Source organism: Chaetodon auriga, chromosome 14 (genome assembly GCF_051107435.1).
Source record: "Chaetodon auriga isolate fChaAug3 chromosome 14, fChaAug3.hap1, whole genome shotgun sequence".
Classification (NCBI taxonomy): Eukaryota; Metazoa; Chordata; class Actinopteri; order Chaetodontiformes; family Chaetodontidae; genus Chaetodon; species Chaetodon auriga.
The window spans coordinates 25,968,287-25,990,587 of NC_135087.1; the positions used below are offsets into that span (position 1 = coordinate 25,968,287).

Below are 22,301 nucleotides of genomic sequence, written 5' to 3' on the forward strand. Positions count from 1 at the left end.
ATCGAACATGGGACCTTCTAGCTGTGAGGCGACAGTGTTGCCACTAAGTGTGGCCCCTCGCCCACAACTGCCACCAGGGCTCCTCCAAAGTAACTGAAAATCTGAGCATTATTTACATAATTTGAAGTCATCTCCACTCAAAAATGTTTATTTCTCCTTGTTCCAACAGTTGAATATTTAAGCATCACTGTGCAGAATGATTTATGTGCAGAATTTGACATGAAAAGGCTGTTTTCACATTCATTTGCTGTGGAAAGTTTGCCTATGCTCATTGAAAATCTGTTTTTAAGGTATTGGCCTATGAGCATGATTTGTGACATCACAACTTGTTTGGAAACCATTTCTGGTCTATTACTCAACTAACACAAACGCAATGTGGAAAGTTGATACCTCCAGTGCACATACACTGAGAATTGACAAGTAGGAGACGTATTGCGTTCAAAACATTGAAAAACAAAACATTGAAGTAGTTATTTGTTTGCCTTAAAACAAATTTTAGAATTATGGCAAATTGCAAATCATGCGATTTAGGGTTAGGGTTATTTTGAAATGTGCTATTGCAGAGGACTTTTAGATACAAGCAGAATATCCTAAGGATGCTATATAGCTGAGGATAAATACGTTTCTAACTTTTGCCTCACTGAATCGCATTCAGTGCAGCCATGACAGTTATCTTCCAGCTTTCTGTTGGACTTGGATTGTAACACACTGTACACACTTTTTCTCTCACTATCTCTTTTTCTCTCTCTCTCTTCCCCCGTCTTCCTGCCCCCCCGCCCCGCTTCTCTCTCTCTCGCCTGTATGTGTCTCTCTCCCAGTTGAGCTGACTTGCTGCGACTGTGCGAGTGGGGCAGCTGGCGGTCTCTGCTCAGCTCAGCTCACTGCTAGCAATGGCGTTACGGGCTGGTCGTCTGTTTTCTCCGTGTCTACTCGCGGCGGCTTTTTTATTGCTTGCTAGCGGACCTCAGTTTGTAGTTTGTTGTCCTAGTCGCTGTTTATGTTTCCGAACCACCGTGAGATGTATGCATCTAAATCTGGAAATCGTACCAGCAGTTTCTCCTCAGACGACTATTCTGTAAGTAGCTTTTTCCTTAAATGTAATGGGGGCCGACCGTCCGGGAACACTAGATGGTAATGCATGGAATGCTCAAAGCCTGTGTATTTTTCCACAATTGAGGTCTGGTAAAGTAACGATGGTTGATTTAATTTGCGTCAATGAATCACGATGTTAAATCAAACTTTTGGAACTTAAATCGCTTATTTAAGTTGAAATTTAAACAAAGGCTTGTGGAAACCATCGGTCCTGTAGTAGTGCAGATGTTTTTCCAATGTCTCAGGAAGTTTCAGAAAGTTATGACACCTGCCAGTGACTTCAGCTGTTGGCTGCAGAGGTTAATGAAAAGGGTTTCTAGGGTCACACAGGTGGTGAAATGAACCGCAGGCACCTTAGAGGCTCTACGGCAGAGGTCCCTGCATGAGAAAGTTGTATGAGGAACCACAGGAAGTGCGAACATCCCCTTCATGGAGACGTGCTTTAATGGTGTCAAATGTAACTCATATTAGGCTTTTCCTGATAGACACAGTCCAATTAGATTTTATTAGGATACCACAGTCTTGTCCCGCACGTTTCTTTGGGTTTATTATCACGTTTTGGAGATATGTGCACATAATTTCCAATGATGGTCATTGTTCAAGGTCAGGCATGACCAATAGGCTTGTTTTTAACAATGGATCTTTACACCACATTGCAACAGAGAAACTGTGGAGGTGTTTCTAAAGCTCATGCCTTCTCTGTTGTCAGAAAAGCTATCACTGTGGAAGGGTTTGTTGCACAGTATTGACTCTGTTCTTTGATTTTCCCTCAGAGATGAAAGGAAGTAAGTACTTCTGACTTGCCAAGCACTCGTGAGTGTGCCATGTTTGTCAGGAGCACTCTGCTACAGTCACCCAACTAGACAATTTCCTTTCTTGATGTAGCTGGCCAAGAAGTCATAGCAAGAGAACACAGAACTCCAGATCTGCCTAGTCTCCCAAATATGTGGCACCCTTTATCTTTAATTGGCCACTGCAATTTTGTGAATTTTTGTCCATAATGCATAGGCCTATAAATAGCTTCATTCAGCCTTTAAGAGGGGAGACAAAAGGACATCTTAAAGAGCCTGTACTACAGCATCATAATCAGAATTAGCCTTGTCCTCTATCATATGGGCTCTGCCTGTAACCTTGCAGGGAACCCACGGTGCACACTTACCCAGATGCCTTCAAAGGAAAGATAAAATTCCACACCTCACCACAGTAATGAAAGGAATGTTTAGATCTTTTGTAGGATGTGTCTAACTCTGATCAGAGCAGGATAGCATGCTGTGGCTTCCCAAAAGCTTTCATGCTGGTGATGTATGAAGCTGCAGCTGTCATGTCAGCACATGAAGGCAGTACCTATCTGGCATTGCCTCATTCTGCTGTATAAGATTGTCAACACATCATCTGCAATGGGAAAACTCCTTCGTAATGAATTTGAGCTCACACCATTGAGAGGAATGTCTGAATGTGAGCAAAGGATGTGTCCTTTCGGTTTGTGGTTGGCTGATCAAATTAAGTCTCATAAAATGGTAGTTGAAGTGGACTGAAAACATGTCATTTAACTGAGAAGTTGTATGCAGAGGAGTGTACAATCTGCAGCTTCTAATTTTTCAAATGTATTTCTCTTGTTTGGTGATAATGTAGTATGGTTCAAGCTCTTCCTCAATGGTTCGAACCTTAGGGTTCGAGCTCTACCTCAAGATTCTGAGAGCTTTGCTGGATTAAGCAATAGTACCTTTTTTGCTGTATAGTCACTTGACCTGTGGCTATGTGCTGTACCTGGCACCTGGCAGCTTTCAATTCTAGGAATTTAAAAGAATATCGTTAGTGTATGAGCTGATCCATAGTATAAGCCTTTGGCACACACAAAGTGTAACCTTATTCTGGGTAACATAATATAGTTACACATTAATAGTTGTTAAACATTAAAATATACTCCAACTCATCTATTCATAACATTGATTTTTACTGGTATATTTTTACAGCTGTAGTCTCACTGGCATGCAGATGTGTCTATCCTTCTGATCCATTTTTAATACATTAAGGAGACAACCAGGGTTCTTTGTAGGCTCTCTTGGGGAAGTAGAGCATGGAGAGTGTTGCTTATTTTTGAGGTTCACCTTAACAGCAATAAAGCTTAGGCGATCAAAAAAGAAAACATTTGGGTGACTCACCTGAGATTTTTTTAGTAGAAATATGTAATGTGTTTGCACCCATAAAAATTCTGTCAATGTATATACATATCGACATGTTTATGTTTAGGAAACACTGTCCAAATACCATAAGTGCTAAAATGACAGGTTATCTTTTGGAGTAGTTTCAAACATTAAATGTTAGTAGCTTCAACTTCTTGAAAGTCAAAATATCTCTTTCTGTTTCCTCAAGGCCACTGCAGTAGTGAATAAAACTCTTGGCTCAGAAGCACCACTGCACATAGGCCAAGATCTTTCTACATGACACTTGGACCAAGAATCATCAAATTTTTTTCACAGATTCGTTTTTTTCTTTCGGGCCTACATTTGTTTTTCAGCTGTTTTCTCTAAAGACTTTCTGTTATGGGCAGGACAATAAATTACATTTCTTCACTGCTGCTTATCTTCTCAGGGATTTGCTGGAGTAGGAGCACTATGTTGCCAACACTAAATACAAACTGCATGTTTAACTGGTATTACCTTAGCAGATCAAGAAAATACTCAACATGACAAGTCTTACATGGCCAAAGCTTGTCTGTGTAACTGTAGCCCTGTGTTACCTATTGGGACTTGTTAGCTGTTTGCTTGCTATGGTTTTCAAATATATTTTTGTGTCATTCTTATGCTGCTTTATGTGACGCAACACAAAAATAGTTTCAACATTGTGACACTAGAGCCGTACTCTACACATACTGTAAATGTGTGTCTGCAGACCTGCAAACATATCAGTCAGTTTTGAATTTGTTAATGCACTAGTTCAAGAAGTCAGAATACTGTGATGAATGAAGTTCTTAAAATCAGCTAAATTTAAACAACTATTTTGAAACTGCATAATTCACAGAGCTTTGCACAAAGTTAATAAATGTGTCTTTGTGCAGTGTGGGCCTATCTTTCAGTTCAGCAGCTGCGTGTTGACCAAATGGCAGTTTTATATGGAATGAGTGTTCAGTTCATGAGTGGAATCTGGGGTTTATGGGTGCAGGAAAGGTGTTAAGACAGTTCAGTTGGAGTGTCACAGTGTCACCAGGTTGACTGCACAGTAGGGCTGCCACGATTAGTCGACTAGTCACAACTACGTCAACTATCAAAATCGTTGACGACTAATTTAGTTGTCGACGCGTCATTTATTTTTTTTTTTCAAGCTTTGTTTTTCTCTCCAAACTGCCGCTGTACCCTTCGCTGCCTTGTCTGCCTTTCTGTCCTTGACGCACACGCGCAGTAGTAATCGACGTCAGCCATGATGTCACCAGACTGCCTGACCAGTATCATGGCTACCCGGCAACGGAGCTCTAAAGTTTGGGGGCATTTTCACAAAACAAAAGACAAGCATGTGCAATGCAAAATCTGCAAGGCAGAACTTGCCTTCCATGGCAGTATGACGGCGATGCATGAGCTACTTACTTATATTGATAGGTGTAAACATTAAAATTAACGACGACGATTTCATTAGCCTTACCACACATAAAAAAAAGAGAGCAAGCCTTTCCCCAGCACATGTAGAAATGCTAACTTTCCTGGCCATGAACGAGAGCCTTGTGTAGATTGGATTATATAGAGTCAGAGTGTAGTAAAGTTGAATACAGTTGTGAGCACTGAGCACAAAACGCACTTTTGTTATATTTGAGTGAGACCAAAACTTAATTTTTGTGGATAATGTCTTAGTTTCAGGTGCCAACCTCATTTGATTTTGTACTATTCAGTACTTGAAAATGTAGCTATGTTTCATGCCAGAGACAAATGAAGTATTTATTTTTGTGTTCTTTAGGCCAGTGCCTTGTCCTTATTTTACTCAGCTGCACTTTATGCTACATTTAAAGAATTGTTTGTTGCTACAAAGTTCATTAAAAGTTGAATGAACTATCATCTTAATTGTCTTTATTTTTAATTAGCACATACCTTAAACACTTCAAGCTGGAAGCTAATGATGTTATATAAGAGCAGCTGCATGCTGGTGCGATAAGCTGCAATTTACGTATGAGCCGACTAGTCGACTAATCGCAAAAATAATCGGTTACTAGTCGACTATCAAAATAATCGTTTGTGGCAGCCCTACTGCACAACATGGTTCTGCCTGGTGATGGCTGTGATAAGCAGACACATTTCTGCGACACTTCCCTTTGAACTCTGCATGGATGAGTACCTGTTGATCAGCAGCCAACCATTGCTCTCTGTCTAAATGTCTTAATGTCTTTTTTACTCCTGCCCAAAACAGTGGCCTGGTCCGACTGAGTGACAGTGTTGGTGAGTCAGGGAGGGAAAGTGGAGTTCCATTGTGTGGAATTTGCTGCAGTCAGGCTTTGTGAGGCACTCAGTCTGCAGCATTATGGAATGTAAAGCCAGAAATCCCCAAAGCTTTGCTCATTTGCACAGAGCGATTGGGTCCAAGATAGTTGTTGGAAGGAACCCCACTGGCCCCTTCCTGTCCCCATCCAGTGCAGGGCAGTTGGTGAATTTCAGTTCCTGAAAATATATCTTTTATAAGCATTGAATTCTGGTTGGACCTTATTTTACTGTTCATATGGTAATATATGGTGATCACATTTCAAAGCTACTGCAAACGTGTGTAGAGCTAATTTGATGAAATATTGAAGAGGCAACGCATATTATGACTCTCATAAAAACAGAATAGTTTTCTTTTTTTTTTTTGTTTTATATGCAGTCCAGTGCATTTACATTCAAAATGACCGATTTTATCTGTATGACAGTGTAATCAAAAAACTTAAAGTACTTTGAGTGTTACTGTGACAAAAGTAATAATAGTAAAAAAGAAAAAACTAATGAAAGTCAGAATTAGGTAAAAAGGCCCAGGATGACAATGACTGGAACTTGATTGTCTCTTTTGATTGTCAGCTTTGTATTATGTGGTAGGGACTTAACTCTCCAGCTAAAAAAAGATGGGTCTTATGTGTTGTACCTGTGAATCAGTTTTTGCATTTTATTTGCAATGGCCCCCAGTTTTAGCTGTCCAAATCCTTTTGGCTCTGTAGGATTTTGATTTGCTCTTGTTCTGCACCAGTGCAGTACAAGAAAAAAAATCCTTGTCATTTTTACACAGGATGTGTTTTGCAGAGAACAGTTGGAACCATGTTTGGAGGTCCTGGTTCACTGTTCATCCAACCAAGCGAAGAGTCAGCCATGTTCTTGTTTAACTAAGAATGACTCACGCACGCCTCAGAGTCCTTGGCAAACCCACTTGGGCATGTGTCACAAAGCCAAATGACTCTTGACTAGAGAGGGAGAAGAGAATTAGAGGAGAGGTCCACACATGGCACTCAGATGCTGGTTGAATTTGGCAGCAGCCAGGTTCACTCATCATCTTGGCTCAGACAAGAACTTACAGAAACCTCTTCTGAAATTTTCCTTGCAGCTATAATTGCCATTTGCACAGCACTGCATCACATTTTTGCTTTGTGAATATTCAGAGCCTACAAACTCTGTGATAAATGTCATGGTTGCATATATGCACATCAGTGGAAATGCTATTTATTTTTTGTTTCTAGAGCTCTGAGAGTGCTTGATTATTTAGCAGCTTACGTATCACTTATTCCATACATACATTTCTGGACAGTAGCACAACTTATACATCATAGCAATATTCTGACAGTGCAGATGCAAACTCTAACACCATGTGGATTCAGTACAATAGTCAGTACAATAGTCAGTACAAGTGCACTGGTGTTGTTTGTGATTTTTGTCTTTATGAGTCTAAAAGCTGTGTACACTATGAATGTTAAATGTTTATTGGCACTGCCTGCGATTTGTGATGTTGAAGCTGACCATATTAGTCTCATTCTCACGATTATAAGCCAGATGGATTTTATGGACGATGTCCACCACCTCATTAACTCACTGTGCTCTGGTGGAGCTGTCTGCTTTTGGTACTGCAACTGGTCACTAGTTTCTGCAGGTTCTCCATCAGTTCATTACAATTACTGTTCTCCTGTGAAATCATGTATAATAATTAAATAGACCAGATGTAGGCGATATCCTGCCAGTGCTACACAGAATAAGGGCCCTTCGCTTTTTATCTAGATTATTATTTGACAATGTTAGAGGCTTTACTATTACTATTACTACTACTATCCCACCAAGAGTAAATTTGTGATAATACAATTCATCATCATTTAAATTTATTTAAGATATTAAACATCTTTACAAAGCACTGACTACTTGCAGCTTTAATGCAGAAATACAAGAACTGATTAAACTAAAATATTGCTTGAAACGTTTGTAATTGAAGCCAGCGGGTATAGCAGCAACACAGTTCTTATCAAGCAGTCAGCATGATTTACTATGTGGAATCAATGAAACTGGATGGATAGTCGTCTAATTGAAACTCAGAACAATTCAGCTTTGCCATGATTGACAGTATTGTAGCAATGCCGTTGTGTATAAACCTTCTGGAAAGACCCATGAGCTCTCACAGGGGGTGTCAAACATCTGAGGGGCCTGGCTCAGTGGGTATATGGTTGCTTCTCAGTGTCACTGTTGTCCAAGCACTTCAACTTACTCATCTGACAGTAGACCTTTGCTAGGGTTACCAGTTGGGATGTAATAATACCATAAACTCATGGTGCAATAACACCTCAATTAAAAAGTCCATGATTTGATATTTATTGTGATACGAAAAACAGAAAAATGCCTTTTATTCATAAGTCATGTGTACAGTGTTTTTTTATTCATATATACAGTGCTTAACAAATTTATTAGACCACCACCCAAAGCAAGGTTTATGCCACAGCTGCCCTAAATTTAACAGCATTTTTTATGTTTCTGTAATGGTTAATACACCAATATGTAGAAGCACTTAAATCGAAATGATATTTTTAATGCTAAAATATAATTATCATCGTTATCCATGAATTTTCAAATTTACTGATTTACAAAAAACTGAAAAAATAGTAAAGCACATTATTATTTCTTGATTAATATGTCAAATTATAGTTATTTACCTGCATTCCTGAACAGAAAAAATAGTTTTAGTGGTTGAATGTTACGCTTGATTAGCCAAGTGTGCTGGCTAAAATTTGGGTATAAAAAGGTGAATTCAGTTTGAAATTCCTCATTCCTGTTCAAAATGGTAAAACATAGAGAGCTCACTGAAAATGAGAGTCCACTAAAGCACTTCATGATGCTGGATGGTCTCTGAGACAAATAGGGAAAGACATAAACTGTTCTCACTGTGTGGTCAAGTATGCTTTGGAGTCAATTGCCGAGATGGGTACTTACAAAATGTGCCAAGGAAGAGGCAGGAAATGAAAGTTAACTGAAGCAGATGTCAGACACCTCAAGATTTTAAGTGCTAGAGACAGAAGGAAGACCAGTGCTGATCTTCAGGCAGAGATGAATGCTTCTAGATCAGAGTCTGAGAAAGTCTCCAGAATGACCATAAGCAGACGACTGATGGAACAAGGCTTAAAGGGAAGAATAGCTGCTAAGAAGCCATTATTGAGGCCTGCAAACATCCAGAAATGCCTCAGATTTGCCAGGGAGCACAAACACTGGACTGTTGATGACTGGAAGAAGGTACTCTGGACAGATGAGTCCAAGTCTGAACTCTTCGGTCAGCATCGTTATGTTTATGTCCGCAGAAAAGCTGGAGAACTTTTTGATGCCACAACATCTTAGTGCATCATGGAATCCCTTCAGGACTGAATCTGATTGGGCGTGGGTTCATATACCAATAAGACAATGACCCCAAGCATACTTCAAAGCTGTGCAGAAACTGTTTGACAAAAAGAAAGGAATCTGGAGTACTGGAACTGATGGACTGGCCAAGTCAAAGTCCGGATTTGAATCCTGTTGAACAAATATGGGATTTAGTAGATTCAAAGATTGATCGCACAAAAGTTTAATCCAAAGCAAGTCTGTGGGAACAGCTGGAACTCAGTAACAAAAGAGACTGTCGCAAAAGTACATAAAAACAATGCCAGCAAGAATGCAAGCTGTTATCAGGGCCAAAGGAGGCCATACAAAATATGAAGTTTTTTGGTTATGTGTGAAAAGGACTATTTAGTCGTTTCAGTTTGTTATTTGCCAGATAAATGACAATAACATTTTTAGTTTTAAACAAGTTTTTGAAAGATTTCTAAAATATTTATGTTTTATCATTTTTATGACAGGTAGTCTAAAAGATTTGTTAAGCACTGTGTGTGTGTGTGTGTGTGTGTGTGTGTGTATATATATATATATATATTAGTTTTTCCTTTTAACTTAAATGCTTCTGCTTTCCCTCTTTAATAATATAAAAATAGCCAGCCATGACCTAAGCATATGCAAACAATTGCCATGAATTGTCTTTGGCAATGAGTGATTGAACCATGTACAATTTCAAAACAAAACCAACGCAGCAGTCAGAAGCAGTCCTTTTACAAAATAAAATAAAAGGTAGCGCTCAAGCATGTCAAGAAAGCTGTTCCATTGAGTGACCACGACCATGATCAGTTACTGGCAGGTTTAATAGTCTCTGTTTGGTGGTCAGCACAGCTGTGAACTCCGGTGAAAAAATGCTGCTATATGCCTCACTGTTAAGTTTTGGCTGAATTTACAGGACCCAAAGTGTCAGGCACAAATGAGGCAGGAGGCGGGAAAACTGTATTTTAATGAATAAAAGATAACACTTTATTTATCACGCACAGGGGAAATTTAGTCATTACAGCCAGCAAGTATTACAAAGAGCAAGCACATTGCCATAAAGAAGTCAAAATAAAAAAGTGTACAGGATACAGAATAGAAACACAACTATGTATATGAACATTTGTACAGATTACTAAAAAAAAAAAACAAAAACAAAAAAAGTAGATGCCATAAAAATCCTACTGTCATGAAAAAGGACTACTGCTCAAATTCCAGCAGTTGTGGACCAGGCACCTTAGCACAACAGGGAAAAAACAGGAAAGGGACAGACCAGAGCACAGAGGGGGGGAAGAGGAGGGGAGACTGCAGATATCCATACTCACTCCACTAAGCAGATGGCTGGCGTGGCCTATGTTCAAATCTGCTTGTGAAGCAAGATTTAAAGTGTGAGCAAAACACTTTATGTGTGGGGACAGGCTGGCCTTTCTCACCACCACATCCATACCTGTGCATTGTCTGTAACGACAGCAAAGCCATCTTTATGTCGAGCTCCACTCCAAGCCAGCAGATTCAAAACGTCAGCTTTGTTGAGTCCAGTGTGAGGCCACAGCTTGTGAAGTCCACCCATCTGTAGTTATTGAGATGCACTCTGCTTCTTTGAGGCTCTGTGCCACTTAAGCTTTTGTTTCTTGGTACAGAGCTGTCCAACATAGCCTTGATGGAATTGTATAATTTGGCTCCAGTATGTTTATTAACCTCTGAAATTCATCGTTGTTGACCACACCAAACAGCTTTCAGTGTTTTACTATATTTTCACCAATGTGTGTTATTTCTTCAGCTCTTGTAATGCTCCAGATGCTTCTTTTAGGCTCCTTTGGCCTGGCAGAAGCCTTTTTCTTATAGTATATTGTTGTTGTGATTTGAGCTTTTCTGGGTGATGTGCCAAATGGCTTCTCATGATCTGTTTCCTGTAGTGTAGTTGACCGTCGTCCAGCAGTACTAGTAAATTGTTTTGCGTTCGTCAGGTTCCTTTTTGCCTTTGTTAATTCTTGAAACAGGAAAACCAAAATGCATCAGCCCTACAAGTCTCTAAAACTCTTTTTCGTTATTGGCACGTTACTCTGTAATTTTCTCATTGGGTTTATTTTGATTAGGGAATCTCTTTTCTTGACTACTATGATTGAGCCCTCTACTGTTCAAACAAAAGCAATACAATTTTCAATGATGAGAGATATTAAATAACCATGTAATGTCATGGTAGATAACGTCACAGTCCCGCAACGGCATTGAGCCATATCTTTATTGCGATTTTGCAAGAGTCGATATTTTGTTACATCCCCAGTTACAAAGTAATGTGGGCTTTGGGCAAAAAATTATTTTAAATCTCAAAATGTATTTTGATGATTTTTTGACGATTTTGTCAGACGACACTGCAATTATGAATTAAGGATTTTATCATCACAGCTCAGCTGCTTGGAAATGACTGCTGGTTAATGTGTAGTGGTTATTTCATACTCACTCAGCTGTCTAGCAGCAGAAAGAGAACAATGAATTTGGCTGCATGAAAGCACAGCACAGCACAGGTGACCACAGAGAGCAGCAGGAGACCGAACAGAGGTGTAAACGAACTATCACTCCGCAGAGTAATCCACCCAGCTCTATACCTAATAATAAATATAGCTGGAAGCAGCTATTGTGGGTTCAAGCCCTTTCGTGCCTAGCAGAAGGAAGAAGCTCAATTGGCCAAAATTAATGCCGCAAGCGTCACTGAGCAGATGTTAACTCAAGATGGCAGTGCATGCACAAATGCGAGGCTCAGCGTCTCACTAGAATTTGTGATATAGTTATTATTTTTTGACTGGTTTCGAGCCTGTTCACTCATTACAGCTTTGCGAACACGTCCTACACCAGTCAGCAACTTTTGGATTTAAGATTTTGATGCACAAGCAGTGTATTCAACAGATTGCAGCTCCCCCAAGAGATCTCCAGGACCGCTACGCCGACCGGAAGCGACCGTCGGCAGTGTCAAGATCGTAAACAAAGGATAGCGGAGGTCTACGGACTAAGCTACGGCTAATCCCGCACCGGCTACCGCTACCCAGTATCTTCCTCACCAATGTTTGGTATTTGGCGAACAAAATAGACGAGCTATGACTCACATCATCACAGAGGATGTTTATGGACTGCAACATCATGATTTTCACTGAAACGTGGCTTAACAACAGCACCCCAGACAACGTGATAGAGCTGCAGGGATGCCGCATCTTCAGAGTGGACAGAATGGTAGAGCATTCCGGTAAAATCTCCAAAACTTGGAGTAGAGACTCTGTTATCACTGGGAGCCACTGTTCTGATAGTCTGGAATATCTGATGATCAAGTGCAGGCCTTTTCATCTGCCTAGAGAGTTCACATCCACTTTGATAACTGCAGCTTATGTCCCCCCCGGATGCCAATGCTAAACTAGCAATGAAAGAACTGTATGCTGCTATCCACAAACAACAAACTACACACCCTGATGGAGCCTTTCTTGTTGCTGGAGACTTCAACCACTCCAACCTGAGGACTGTTCTCCCCAAATTTCACCAAAATGTCTCCTGCCCCACCAGAGGAGACAAAACCATGGACCATGTTTCTACAAACATTCCTGAGGCTTACAAAGCCACCCCCTCCCCCACCTGGGACAGTCTGATCACCTGTCATTGTTCCTACTCTCCAAGTATACACCACTCATCAGACGTGTTTCCCCGGCTAGAAGCTTTGGATGAACTGTAAGGTTTGCCTCCTACTAAAGGAACGTGACGCTGCCTTTGATCTGGCAATGCAGTGGCCTACAGTTCATCCAGAGCTAACCTGAAGAGGGGCATCAGGGAAGCTAAACACGCTCACAAGCTACAGATTGAGGAGGACTTTCCACAACAACGCAGACCCCCACCGCATGTGGCAGGGCATCCAGGCCATCACAGATTATCAGCCAAAAAAGACAGCCCCTCCAACCAGCAATGCCTCCCTCCCTGACAATCTCAACAACTTCTACACTCGCTTTGTCAGGGACAGCCAATCAGCCACCAAAATTGCTCCCCACCCAGATGAACATCCCCTCAGGCTCTCCACCTACAATGTGTGTTCTGTACTCAGCAGGGTGAACGTCCTTAAGGCTGCTGGCCCTGACGGCACACGCGGTCGCATGCTCAAGGCCTGTGCAGAACAGCTGGCTGGTGTCTTCACTGTCATCTTCAACCTGTCGCTGGCCGATGCAGCAGTCCCCACGTGCCTCAAGACCACCACCATTGTACTGGTACCGAAGCAGTCAGCTTCAGTGGGCCTTAATGACTTCCGCCCCATCGCACCCACCCTCTTCATCACCAAGCGCTGTGAGAGGCTGGTCTTGGCCCATCTCATATGCTGTCTTCCCCCTACACTGGACCCCCATCAGTTTGCCTACCGACCAAACAGGTCGAGGGAGGATGCCATCTCCACGGCACTGTACTCCACCCTGACGCACCTGGACAACAACACCTATGCGAAGATGCTGTTGATTGACTTCAGCTCAGCATTCAACACAGTCATCCCCTCCAAACTGGTCAACAAACTCAGTGACCTTGGCATCAGCACCTCCCTCTGCAACTGAACCCTGGACTTCCTAACCAACAGACCCCAGTCTGTTAGGTTAGACAACCACATCTCCCCCACCCTGACCCTGAACACCGGCGTCTCACAGGGCTGTGTGCTGAGCACTCTCCTCTACTCCGTGCATGGCTCCAACTCCATCATTAAGTTTGCAGTGGACACCACAGTGATAGGCCTGATCAACTGATCAACCTGATCTACAGGGATGAGGTTGCTGGTGATGTGGTGTGCCGACAACAACCTGACCCTCAACACCAAGAAGACCAAGGAGCTCATCGTGGACTACAGGAAAACCAAAAGCTGCAGTCACACCCCCATTCACATCGACAGGGCTGAGGACCTCTCCTGGACCCTCAACTCCTCAACCTGGCTCATCAAATCCTAGTCAACTTCTGCCGCTGCACCATTGATAGCATCCTGACTAACTGCATCTCAGTATGATATGGCAGCTGCACAGCCTCCGAGCGGAAAGGCCCTGCAACGAGTGGTGAAAACCGCCCAGTACATCACTGGTGCCCAGCTAACTGCCACAAACACGTAAAGGAATCATGGTGTTCATGTATTTCTCTTAATGACAGTAGTCAGTATAACAACTGAACTGTACATTGAACTAAATATCTGAACAACTGAACAAATTATCAGAGAAAAAAGAAAAACACAGGAAGCAATTATCCACAAAGTGGATAATTGTCACCCTCTGTCTGGTGGGAGTGTGCCCCCATAATATAATGGTAGGGGAAACACCGCAGAATATCGATTCATATTTGATCAGCACTGCCTAGTTTGACAGTTTGATCAAAGTTCGATGGCTGTCTTCCTCTGATCTTCACTTCTGCACTCTTTGTATCTGGAGGCAGGCATAGTACGACAGCCCTGTAGCACGTGTTGTTCATTTGCATACACTGCCCACACTACACTGTAAAAAATTTAACTGTAAATTTACAGTAATTTACTGGCAGCAGAGTAACCAGCTAATTGCTATAAATTTACAGCAGTATTACTGTAAATATCATTTACAAAATAGTACTGTAATTTTAATTACAGTACTTTTCTGTGATTTTCATTTCAATTTACAGCAATTCCATGTTAATATCTCGTATTACTGTAATTTTTATTACAGTCTATTCAGTGATTTTCATTTCCATTTACAGCCCTGTCTTGTAAATTTAATTCACAGTATTTGGCTTTCAATATAGCAATCTAATGGCAGCACTACATTTGATCTAGCTACTTAAAAACAGAGCAAATGCAATTTAGTATAAAACATTTTATTTGACTGACCAAACATTTTTTTGAACAGACAATGTTCTAGCATTTTAGAACAAATGCAAAAGTGGATTTCACTGTAAATGTCTTCTCACACAATCTAAATGGGCAAGTAACCATTGCACCCTCTGTGATATGAGTCTTCAAATGCCTGAAAAAACTACTCAAACCATCACACTGGACATCACAAAAATCAACATGACATATTAAACTTATGTCAGAACACACACTTTGTCCTTTTTCTTTCTGTCTGTGATGTCTATAAACATGGGACTTCAAAACCGTAACCTGTTTGAAAGCACTCTTACAATCAGGAAAACCACATTTGTAAAGAGAGTTTGCAATGTTTCTGTGGAGTTTTATGTGCCTTAAAAATCCTGGAATATCATTGCTTACATGTGCACAAAACTGGCAGTGGAACATGTTGGTAAGATGTTTAATCTTGTCAATTAATCAAGATGTTTAAGCACTCAAGAAAAACCAAAACAGGAGCTTGTTTCCTTATCACAGAAAAAGTGCACTACACAGTGCACTTGTCATTGTGAGTGAGTGATGACCACAATGTCAGTACCATGTGTACTCACTCTGCCTCTAAAGTAGAGTCTGACACACTGAAACTGATGGGATGTTGGTGAACTTGCGCTCTCTGTTTGAAGTGTCTTGGATAGCTGCTCACACAGGATCCACTAGGCTCTGTGGGAAGACACAAACACAGAGGATAAAAACTTGACCAACATCACAGGACATTTACATAAGATTGAACAACACTGAACTGCAGTGTGTGTGTACTTACAGTCACTCAAAACACCACAGGCATTACATCCTGGGGAAAAAAGGAACATGTTAATGAATGATCTGACAAAATCCAAAGATACCTAACCCCACTGAAATACATTGAAACAAGCTATCCGTGGGTTTCATGTGACGTCACACAGTAGTCGCGGCACCATCTTTAGGACCAAACGTCAACCTGTTGCCTATATTCTGTATATATGTTGTATCAATACGCAGTCTCATCTTCATGCACTGTAACCCAGGGGTGTGCTGGGGTGACACTGAGGCTTTGTGAATGCTTCACCTGCAAGGTGCGACACGAATAATAAATAATAGGTTCACTAGCTCACAACATATGGTTTAAAATATTATGTTGACATTACTGATGCAACTTAGTCGGCTAAACTAAGTTTCATTTGTCAGTTTTCTGACATGACTAGTTGCAGTCAGACTCAAACCCCACTTCTTTCCACAAAAAGGGAGATAACGGCAGCAAATCTACTCTTTATTTTGAGAGTAAATTGCCTCACAATAGGAATTTCATCTCCTATTTGGTTGTTAACTGTTGTATGATTGATCACAGAATTATTTTACTTTAGGGGTCGTTATTAGCAGTTCAATCAGTAACTTCATGCAAACGGGGCTAGGAGAAAACAATACACTTTGGTGTCATATCGCTTGATTAACAAACTGCCACTGAACCTTCCTGTGATGGAGAAACGTTTTTTCTCGTCCAGATTAAACACTTTCAGATCATTAACCATCCTGAGGTGGCGTACCGGAAGGCCTCAGTGCTCTTGAATGTCTTGAGGGACTCCCCGCTGTACAGAGAAGGATTGTGGACTAGATAGATGTAAATGAAAGCGTCAACTTCGGCAAAACTCCCGCAGATGTGAGCGGAGTTAGCAGATCACTGCTGACAGGTACTGTGGAGGCACAGCTCAGCGGTCCTAAAGATGGCCGCCACAACAAAAATGTCTCATGACTGAAACCCATAGATATGGGTGCCGGTCATGCCTTTGCTTTGTACCGGATCAGTATAACGGTGTTACAGTATAACGAGACGTGACGTGAATGAAGCGTCGAAGCCACTAGAAAGTCTGTCGCGAGCGTAAAAGCGTTAGCATAAAGCGGGAAGTCGTTCATTCGGGAATGCTTCCTGCATTCCCGAATGAACGTAGCATAAGGCTCGCCTTTATGCTGGCTGTTATCAACATTAGTCTGGTTCTGACCTGAATTGAATCTTTATTCGAGCAAGGAAGTGTCTCTGTCGGAGGTAGAGCCAGGTTGGAGACCGAACGCCGAAGCAAAGGTGAGGAGGGAAATGCGTTCCTTGAGACTGGATTGGCTACACAGCTTTCAGCAGCTGTGACGTTGCAATTCATACAGCATTCTGCTGTGGATTCAAATATCGGCGCGGGTTGTCCACACAAGGCTCCCAGAATGCAATTTTCCTTGCAGCAAGTTGCCGTATTCCACAGAAACGGGAGTGGGCTGTAGAATTTCACCGTAAATATACAGCAATCGTTAACAGTGTATAATGATACAAAGCTGGTTGAAAACTGGCAAAGTTTCCCTTTAGGAAGTTTCCCTTTAGGAAGACAACTTTCTGTCTTCTAACTTTTTTCGCTAAACACATAAATTAAACATTTATATAAATAAATGATACAGGTCAGCTGCTGTCAATGACCTGTATTTATGCTGATTTTGTCAGACAAGGTCCCAACCATGAAATAATGATTTGATCAGCTGGACTGTCTGCCCCAGTCCTCACCAGATGTTGGCAGTGATGCACAGTTTTGCTGTTAAAGTGAAAAGAGGATAAATAAGAGGAGATTTAGCCCTTTTCATGTTGTTCAGGTGTATAAAGGTCTCAAGAATTACATGGAAATGCTAATGTGGACAGAAATGATTTTCACATGAATACACTGTTTTAAAATTTAGACTGCTATATGTAAATATTGTCTGACTAGAGTTGCTGGCGTATTAAATATTTATAGTAACACACTGAATAAGTACAGCAATTGTCCTGTGAGGGGTGAGAGCCACTGTGTCCCAAAATTTCCTCAGTGCACTCCCTGGACCTACAGTTCTCTCAGACACGGTTAGCTGAAAACACTGTGGGCAGATTGTCAGCATTGTCTAGTCTAAATAGGTCAGTCTAATTATCTTTCGAGAAACGTAAGGCTTGAGTTCAGTGTATGCCAAAAGCTGCAGTGCAAAAAAGGGACTCAATGGTAAAATTGTTCATTCATTCTCTTGAAATGTACAATACAAAGGTCTGCGAAAGAATAAATCTTAAAAGTCAGTTTCCTTGTTGGCTCTGGTCTTGTCAGCATGACATATTCAATTATGGGCCTACTGAGCCATCATGTGTGTCTAAATGACAAATTTCTATTGTCAAAATAATCTAAAATCATATTTTGTTCTGCCCTCAATGTGTTAATGGCTCCTTCATTACTGAGCCAGGGAAAGTGTTCAGGCTTTTTGTTTAGGCAGCCCCTTTGCAGGGTTATTGGCCTTACTGTTTTATTGTTCCCTCTGGAGCAATTCCATCAAAACACATTGATGGGACTTAACAGACTTTTTTAACAAGTCCCCAAACAAATATCATTAAATGCTCAGGAGTCTGTACTCATTTTTTTGTGACAACATCACAGTGGTCTCTGGTGGCTCAGTGAACTATTTGCTGATGAATGTCTCACAGATGCCTTGTTTACCAAATGTCCTCCTTGCTTCCTGTGTTTTTCTCTTTGTGGCTAATTCTCCTCTGCTGCTTTTCTCCCTTGATGATAAACAAAGCAGCTTTATAGACCATCTTGTTCCTCTGACAAAGTGTAGTCATTACTTCCTGCTTAATTGCGGTAAAGGAATTATGGATTTTTGCTTTCATGATTCAAAAAAAGCAATAAAATAGGGGAATTATTACTTCAAGTAAGCAAATTATCTACCAACAGAACAGGACAGTTTCACCTACCAAAAGTTTTAAAACAAGTGGATACAAGGATACAAAGAAATTATAACTTCGAAATAGCAGTTGTACTTGTTTGCTGATCAAATAGCTTTATACTTCTAGAAATTCTCATTTCAGGCATCAAATTGCTCAGAACCAGAAATAAAATGTCAGTAATGTATTATAATATCTTATTAAGAAAATTAAGGACAAAAATGCTTGAAACAAGTGAAATGCTCCGACATAAAACTGTTTGGTAAGAAGATATATTTTTTGTCAGACAAAAAAAAACAAGTTCATATTGCCTTCATTAAAAATATTTCACTTTACTTAGATTTTGCTTCTTGCAGTGTGCCACAGGAGCATTGGTGTTAGTGTAGATCTCATGAAGTTAAAACAGCCGTATTGCTTTGAATAGGGATTAAGTGCGATTAGTGTCAGTGTGTTTATGAAATAAACAACTGTCTCTAGGTTATGATTTTCAGGATCAGGTTTTGGCACACAAGGTTTCTATTAACAGACGTGCTGACAAAATGATCACTCAGATGAGAACACGTTTTGGAGTGCCAGTGCTGGTACTTATTAGACTCATTCACTGTAAGCCTCAGAGTGGGAAACATTGGTGCAGATGTCATCAGCTCCAGTAATTCCAGGACGTTCTGGTCAGCTGAGCCTCTCTTTATCTTCCATCAACAGCTGATTCTTTAAACACACCCTGCTGCCAAAGACAACACTGTGCTTGACCTTATTTAGCCTTCTCTACAAAGAAACATCTTTGCCATGAAAGTGAGACTCAAACACACACCGTGCCAAAATAGCATAGCCACAAGCCAGGGCAAATGGTCATGGTAATATCTCTTAATCAATTAATTAATATCAATTTTAGACAGGTCAAGTTTAGACTTTGGACCTCTCTCAGCAGAAATCAGAACATTTGATTTTAATGACCTAAAATGGGTGCTGCATGAACCAGCATTTAGCTGCCTTGCCCTGCCTTCATCCCTCAGAGCTGGAGGCATTTAAGTAGGACAACCCCTGCCTCAGCATGTCAGGGCAGTGCATTGTGCAGTCTGCCTGGAGAGAAGTGTTTTCCTAAGTGTGCTGTACCTGTTCACAAAGATGTGCTCCCTGCTCTTCACCTCTCTCTCCTTTTAAAGTGTTTTTGATGGCTCATTTTCTTAGTGCTCTAAATGCAGCCAACCTGCTGTTGCAAAGATCTCTTGATTCAACTTTCTGATTGTGGGGGTTTAAGGTCAAAGCTAGCCATAGTTCAGAAGTTGTTGATTAATTGAAAATTGTGATAAGTAATGCTCCAGTTTTATGTGGAAGTGTTATCTTGAGATTAAGAACTTAATGAAGTTTCTCACATACTGAAGGTGCTGCCAGAAACAACAATATCACTGTAGCCAAAGGACGTTCCACACAAAGAATGTTCAGTTACAGAAAAGCTAAGTGAATTCTTGCACTAGTTCACAGCCTATATGAAAGGAAGTCAGCATATGAAAAAGTTGGGCTCCCACTGATCGAATCCATATGTGAGGGATTTCACAGAGCAAATGACCCATAAACATTTCACTGGCTATGAAATCAGTTGATTTTATTATTTGGCCCACATTCTCACAGTAATGTAAGAAAGCAGAAACTCAGGAATGTATTGCTTCATGCTGTGTTGTCTGTTGTGCATAAATGGAAAGAGACAGGATGAATACTAAGTTAATGAACAAATAAGCATCTAAATTAAATATGTATGATTTAGATGGGTATCATAGCATGAAAACTTGTCTCAGGCATTATTTAACAGAAAGGGAGCAAAGTTAATGCCTTTTTTCTTTTCCTCCTTACTGATAAGAATTCTCATCACTCTGGCATCTTGGTAGTCAGTGAAGTTACTTATATCTCTGTGGCCCAGTCTCAGAGTATTTACTTTCTATGAATGGCAGAATTTTTCTTGTAAAAATACATTTAGCAAAGGGCTATGTTGAAGATCAGATGACTTTGGGCCTAAGTTTTACAAACATAACATCACTGTTCAGATGAAATGCTCCAATTTCACATAACTTGTAATGTTGTGACTGGTAATGCCACATGGGGTTAAGAGTGATTTTGCCTTCACAGGGCTAACTGGAGTATTAGAGTTTGTAACTTGTCACTTCCACGGCACTCCAAATCATTTGTTGTCAGACCAAGACTGATTAGTGTCATGTAAAGCTATATTGTCATCATTACACAGCCTCTTTAAATTAGGAATTTGAAGGATAAAGATACTCAAATCTGCTGAGTGCTGTGACTAGCCTTGTGATTGTCATCCTTGGGGCAAATGTTATTAAATCTGCCCTCCATGATTAAAGCTTGACAAAGACATTCTTCTGAGGTGAGTAATGTGTCAAACTATCCTTCAGGATTGTTTCATGAAGGGTCTGCTCTGGACTACAGTTCATGTGGAAGTTTATTGCCTACTTTCTACATGTTAAGGAATCTTCCAAGTTATAACTATTGAATTTATGTCCAGCTTTTCTCTACAATGTACTTAATGATATACTTTCCTTAACACAGATAATTTCCTTCTTTTCTACAGAGATCTGAGGTTCAACAAAATCAAGGATTTACTGCCGGGTTCCTTTAGACGATTAAAGAACCTCAACACACTGTAAGTCTTTGTCCCCGCTCTGCATGCATGGTTGTCAATTGTGGAAGACATATGGTATAATCTCTTTTTTGGTATGGGATTGTTTCTTAATACTAATAACATCCTGTTGGTAACAAAATTCAATACCTCTGGAACACTAGTATTGAAAATGAATCAAGCCCATTTCCTTAGACTTTCCTACATTTCCCTAGAAAGTCCTGTTTGTATCACACACAGGCAAATTCTTGTTCTGCTCGGCTGTGGTTTCACACATGTAGGTCAGCTTGTAATCTGTGAGGAATTTATTTTTCCACTTCCACCCACAGGGTTTTTTATCACATGTCCAGCCTGCTAGCTGGTGCATAGCTAACCTAATAAAGCAGAAATGTTCCAAATTTTTGTATTTTTCATTGGCAGCATATTAGTTTAGCAACTCTCTCAAAATTTTTAAGAAACGTGTGCATGCTCCATTTTATGTAGTCTTATCAGTATCTTAATAGGCTACAATTTAGACTACTCAGCTGTTTGTTAGAAGAAATTAAACACACCTCACCTAATTCACTTATTTGCAAACGTTATTGAGATGCTTTCACATCCATGTCCATTGTGCATGCTGAGGAGTAAGGTGTGAATATGCAAAAATCATAGTAACAGCACTTTTAGCAGGCAGTGTTAAAAGTGAAGGTGTGAAGATGCAGTTATTTATCCATGATAGTTAATAAACAAGAGCTTGTGAACAGGGCATGGATATAGTGGCTTCAACTTAGATAAGACTTTTGATCCCACACTGGGGAAATTAAGTCGTTACAACCAGCAAGTGTTACAAAAAGTAAAACAGTGATTTAGTTTCAAAGTTAATAGAAGTGCCTTAAAGCTGGAGAAAAGCCCAGCCAGCCAGCCATGTCGCCAGCCGGACTGTTAAGGGCTTTATATCCTGAACAGCTGTTCATGGTTTCAGGCTGCATTTGCACAGAATGAACAATAATACATCCTGTAGTCTATGGGTCTCGGAATTACAGCGATATTTCTAGTTTTACTGTTGTACAGACAGAAATGTCTGTTATTTCCAATGAGGGGGAGAGCCCTTTGTGTTCTCTAAAGTTAGCCTATGGCAAAGTGTCAGAACTACAATGACACTACAATCAGAAGATTGTAGTTTTTTTATGTTTGTTCTCTACAAGAAATGCATATAAAATGTTATGTTTT

The 22,301-nt window shown here is 40.5% G+C and overlaps 1 protein-coding gene across 1 annotated transcript in view; it reads left to right on the forward strand.

Moving 5' to 3' along the window:
- Positions 1 to 816: 816 nt before the first annotated feature.
- pxdn (peroxidasin) overlaps positions 817 to 22,301 on the forward strand; it is a 102,487-nt gene continuing 81,002 nt past the window's right edge. Inside the window, exons 1-2 of the mRNA XM_076748681.1 lie at positions 817 to 1,075; positions 21,045 to 21,116. Coding sequence (XP_076604796.1) covers positions 891 to 1,075; positions 21,045 to 21,116 — 257 coding nt within the window. The 5' untranslated portion in view covers positions 817 to 890. The remainder of the gene's footprint in view (positions 1,076 to 21,044; positions 21,117 to 22,301) is intronic.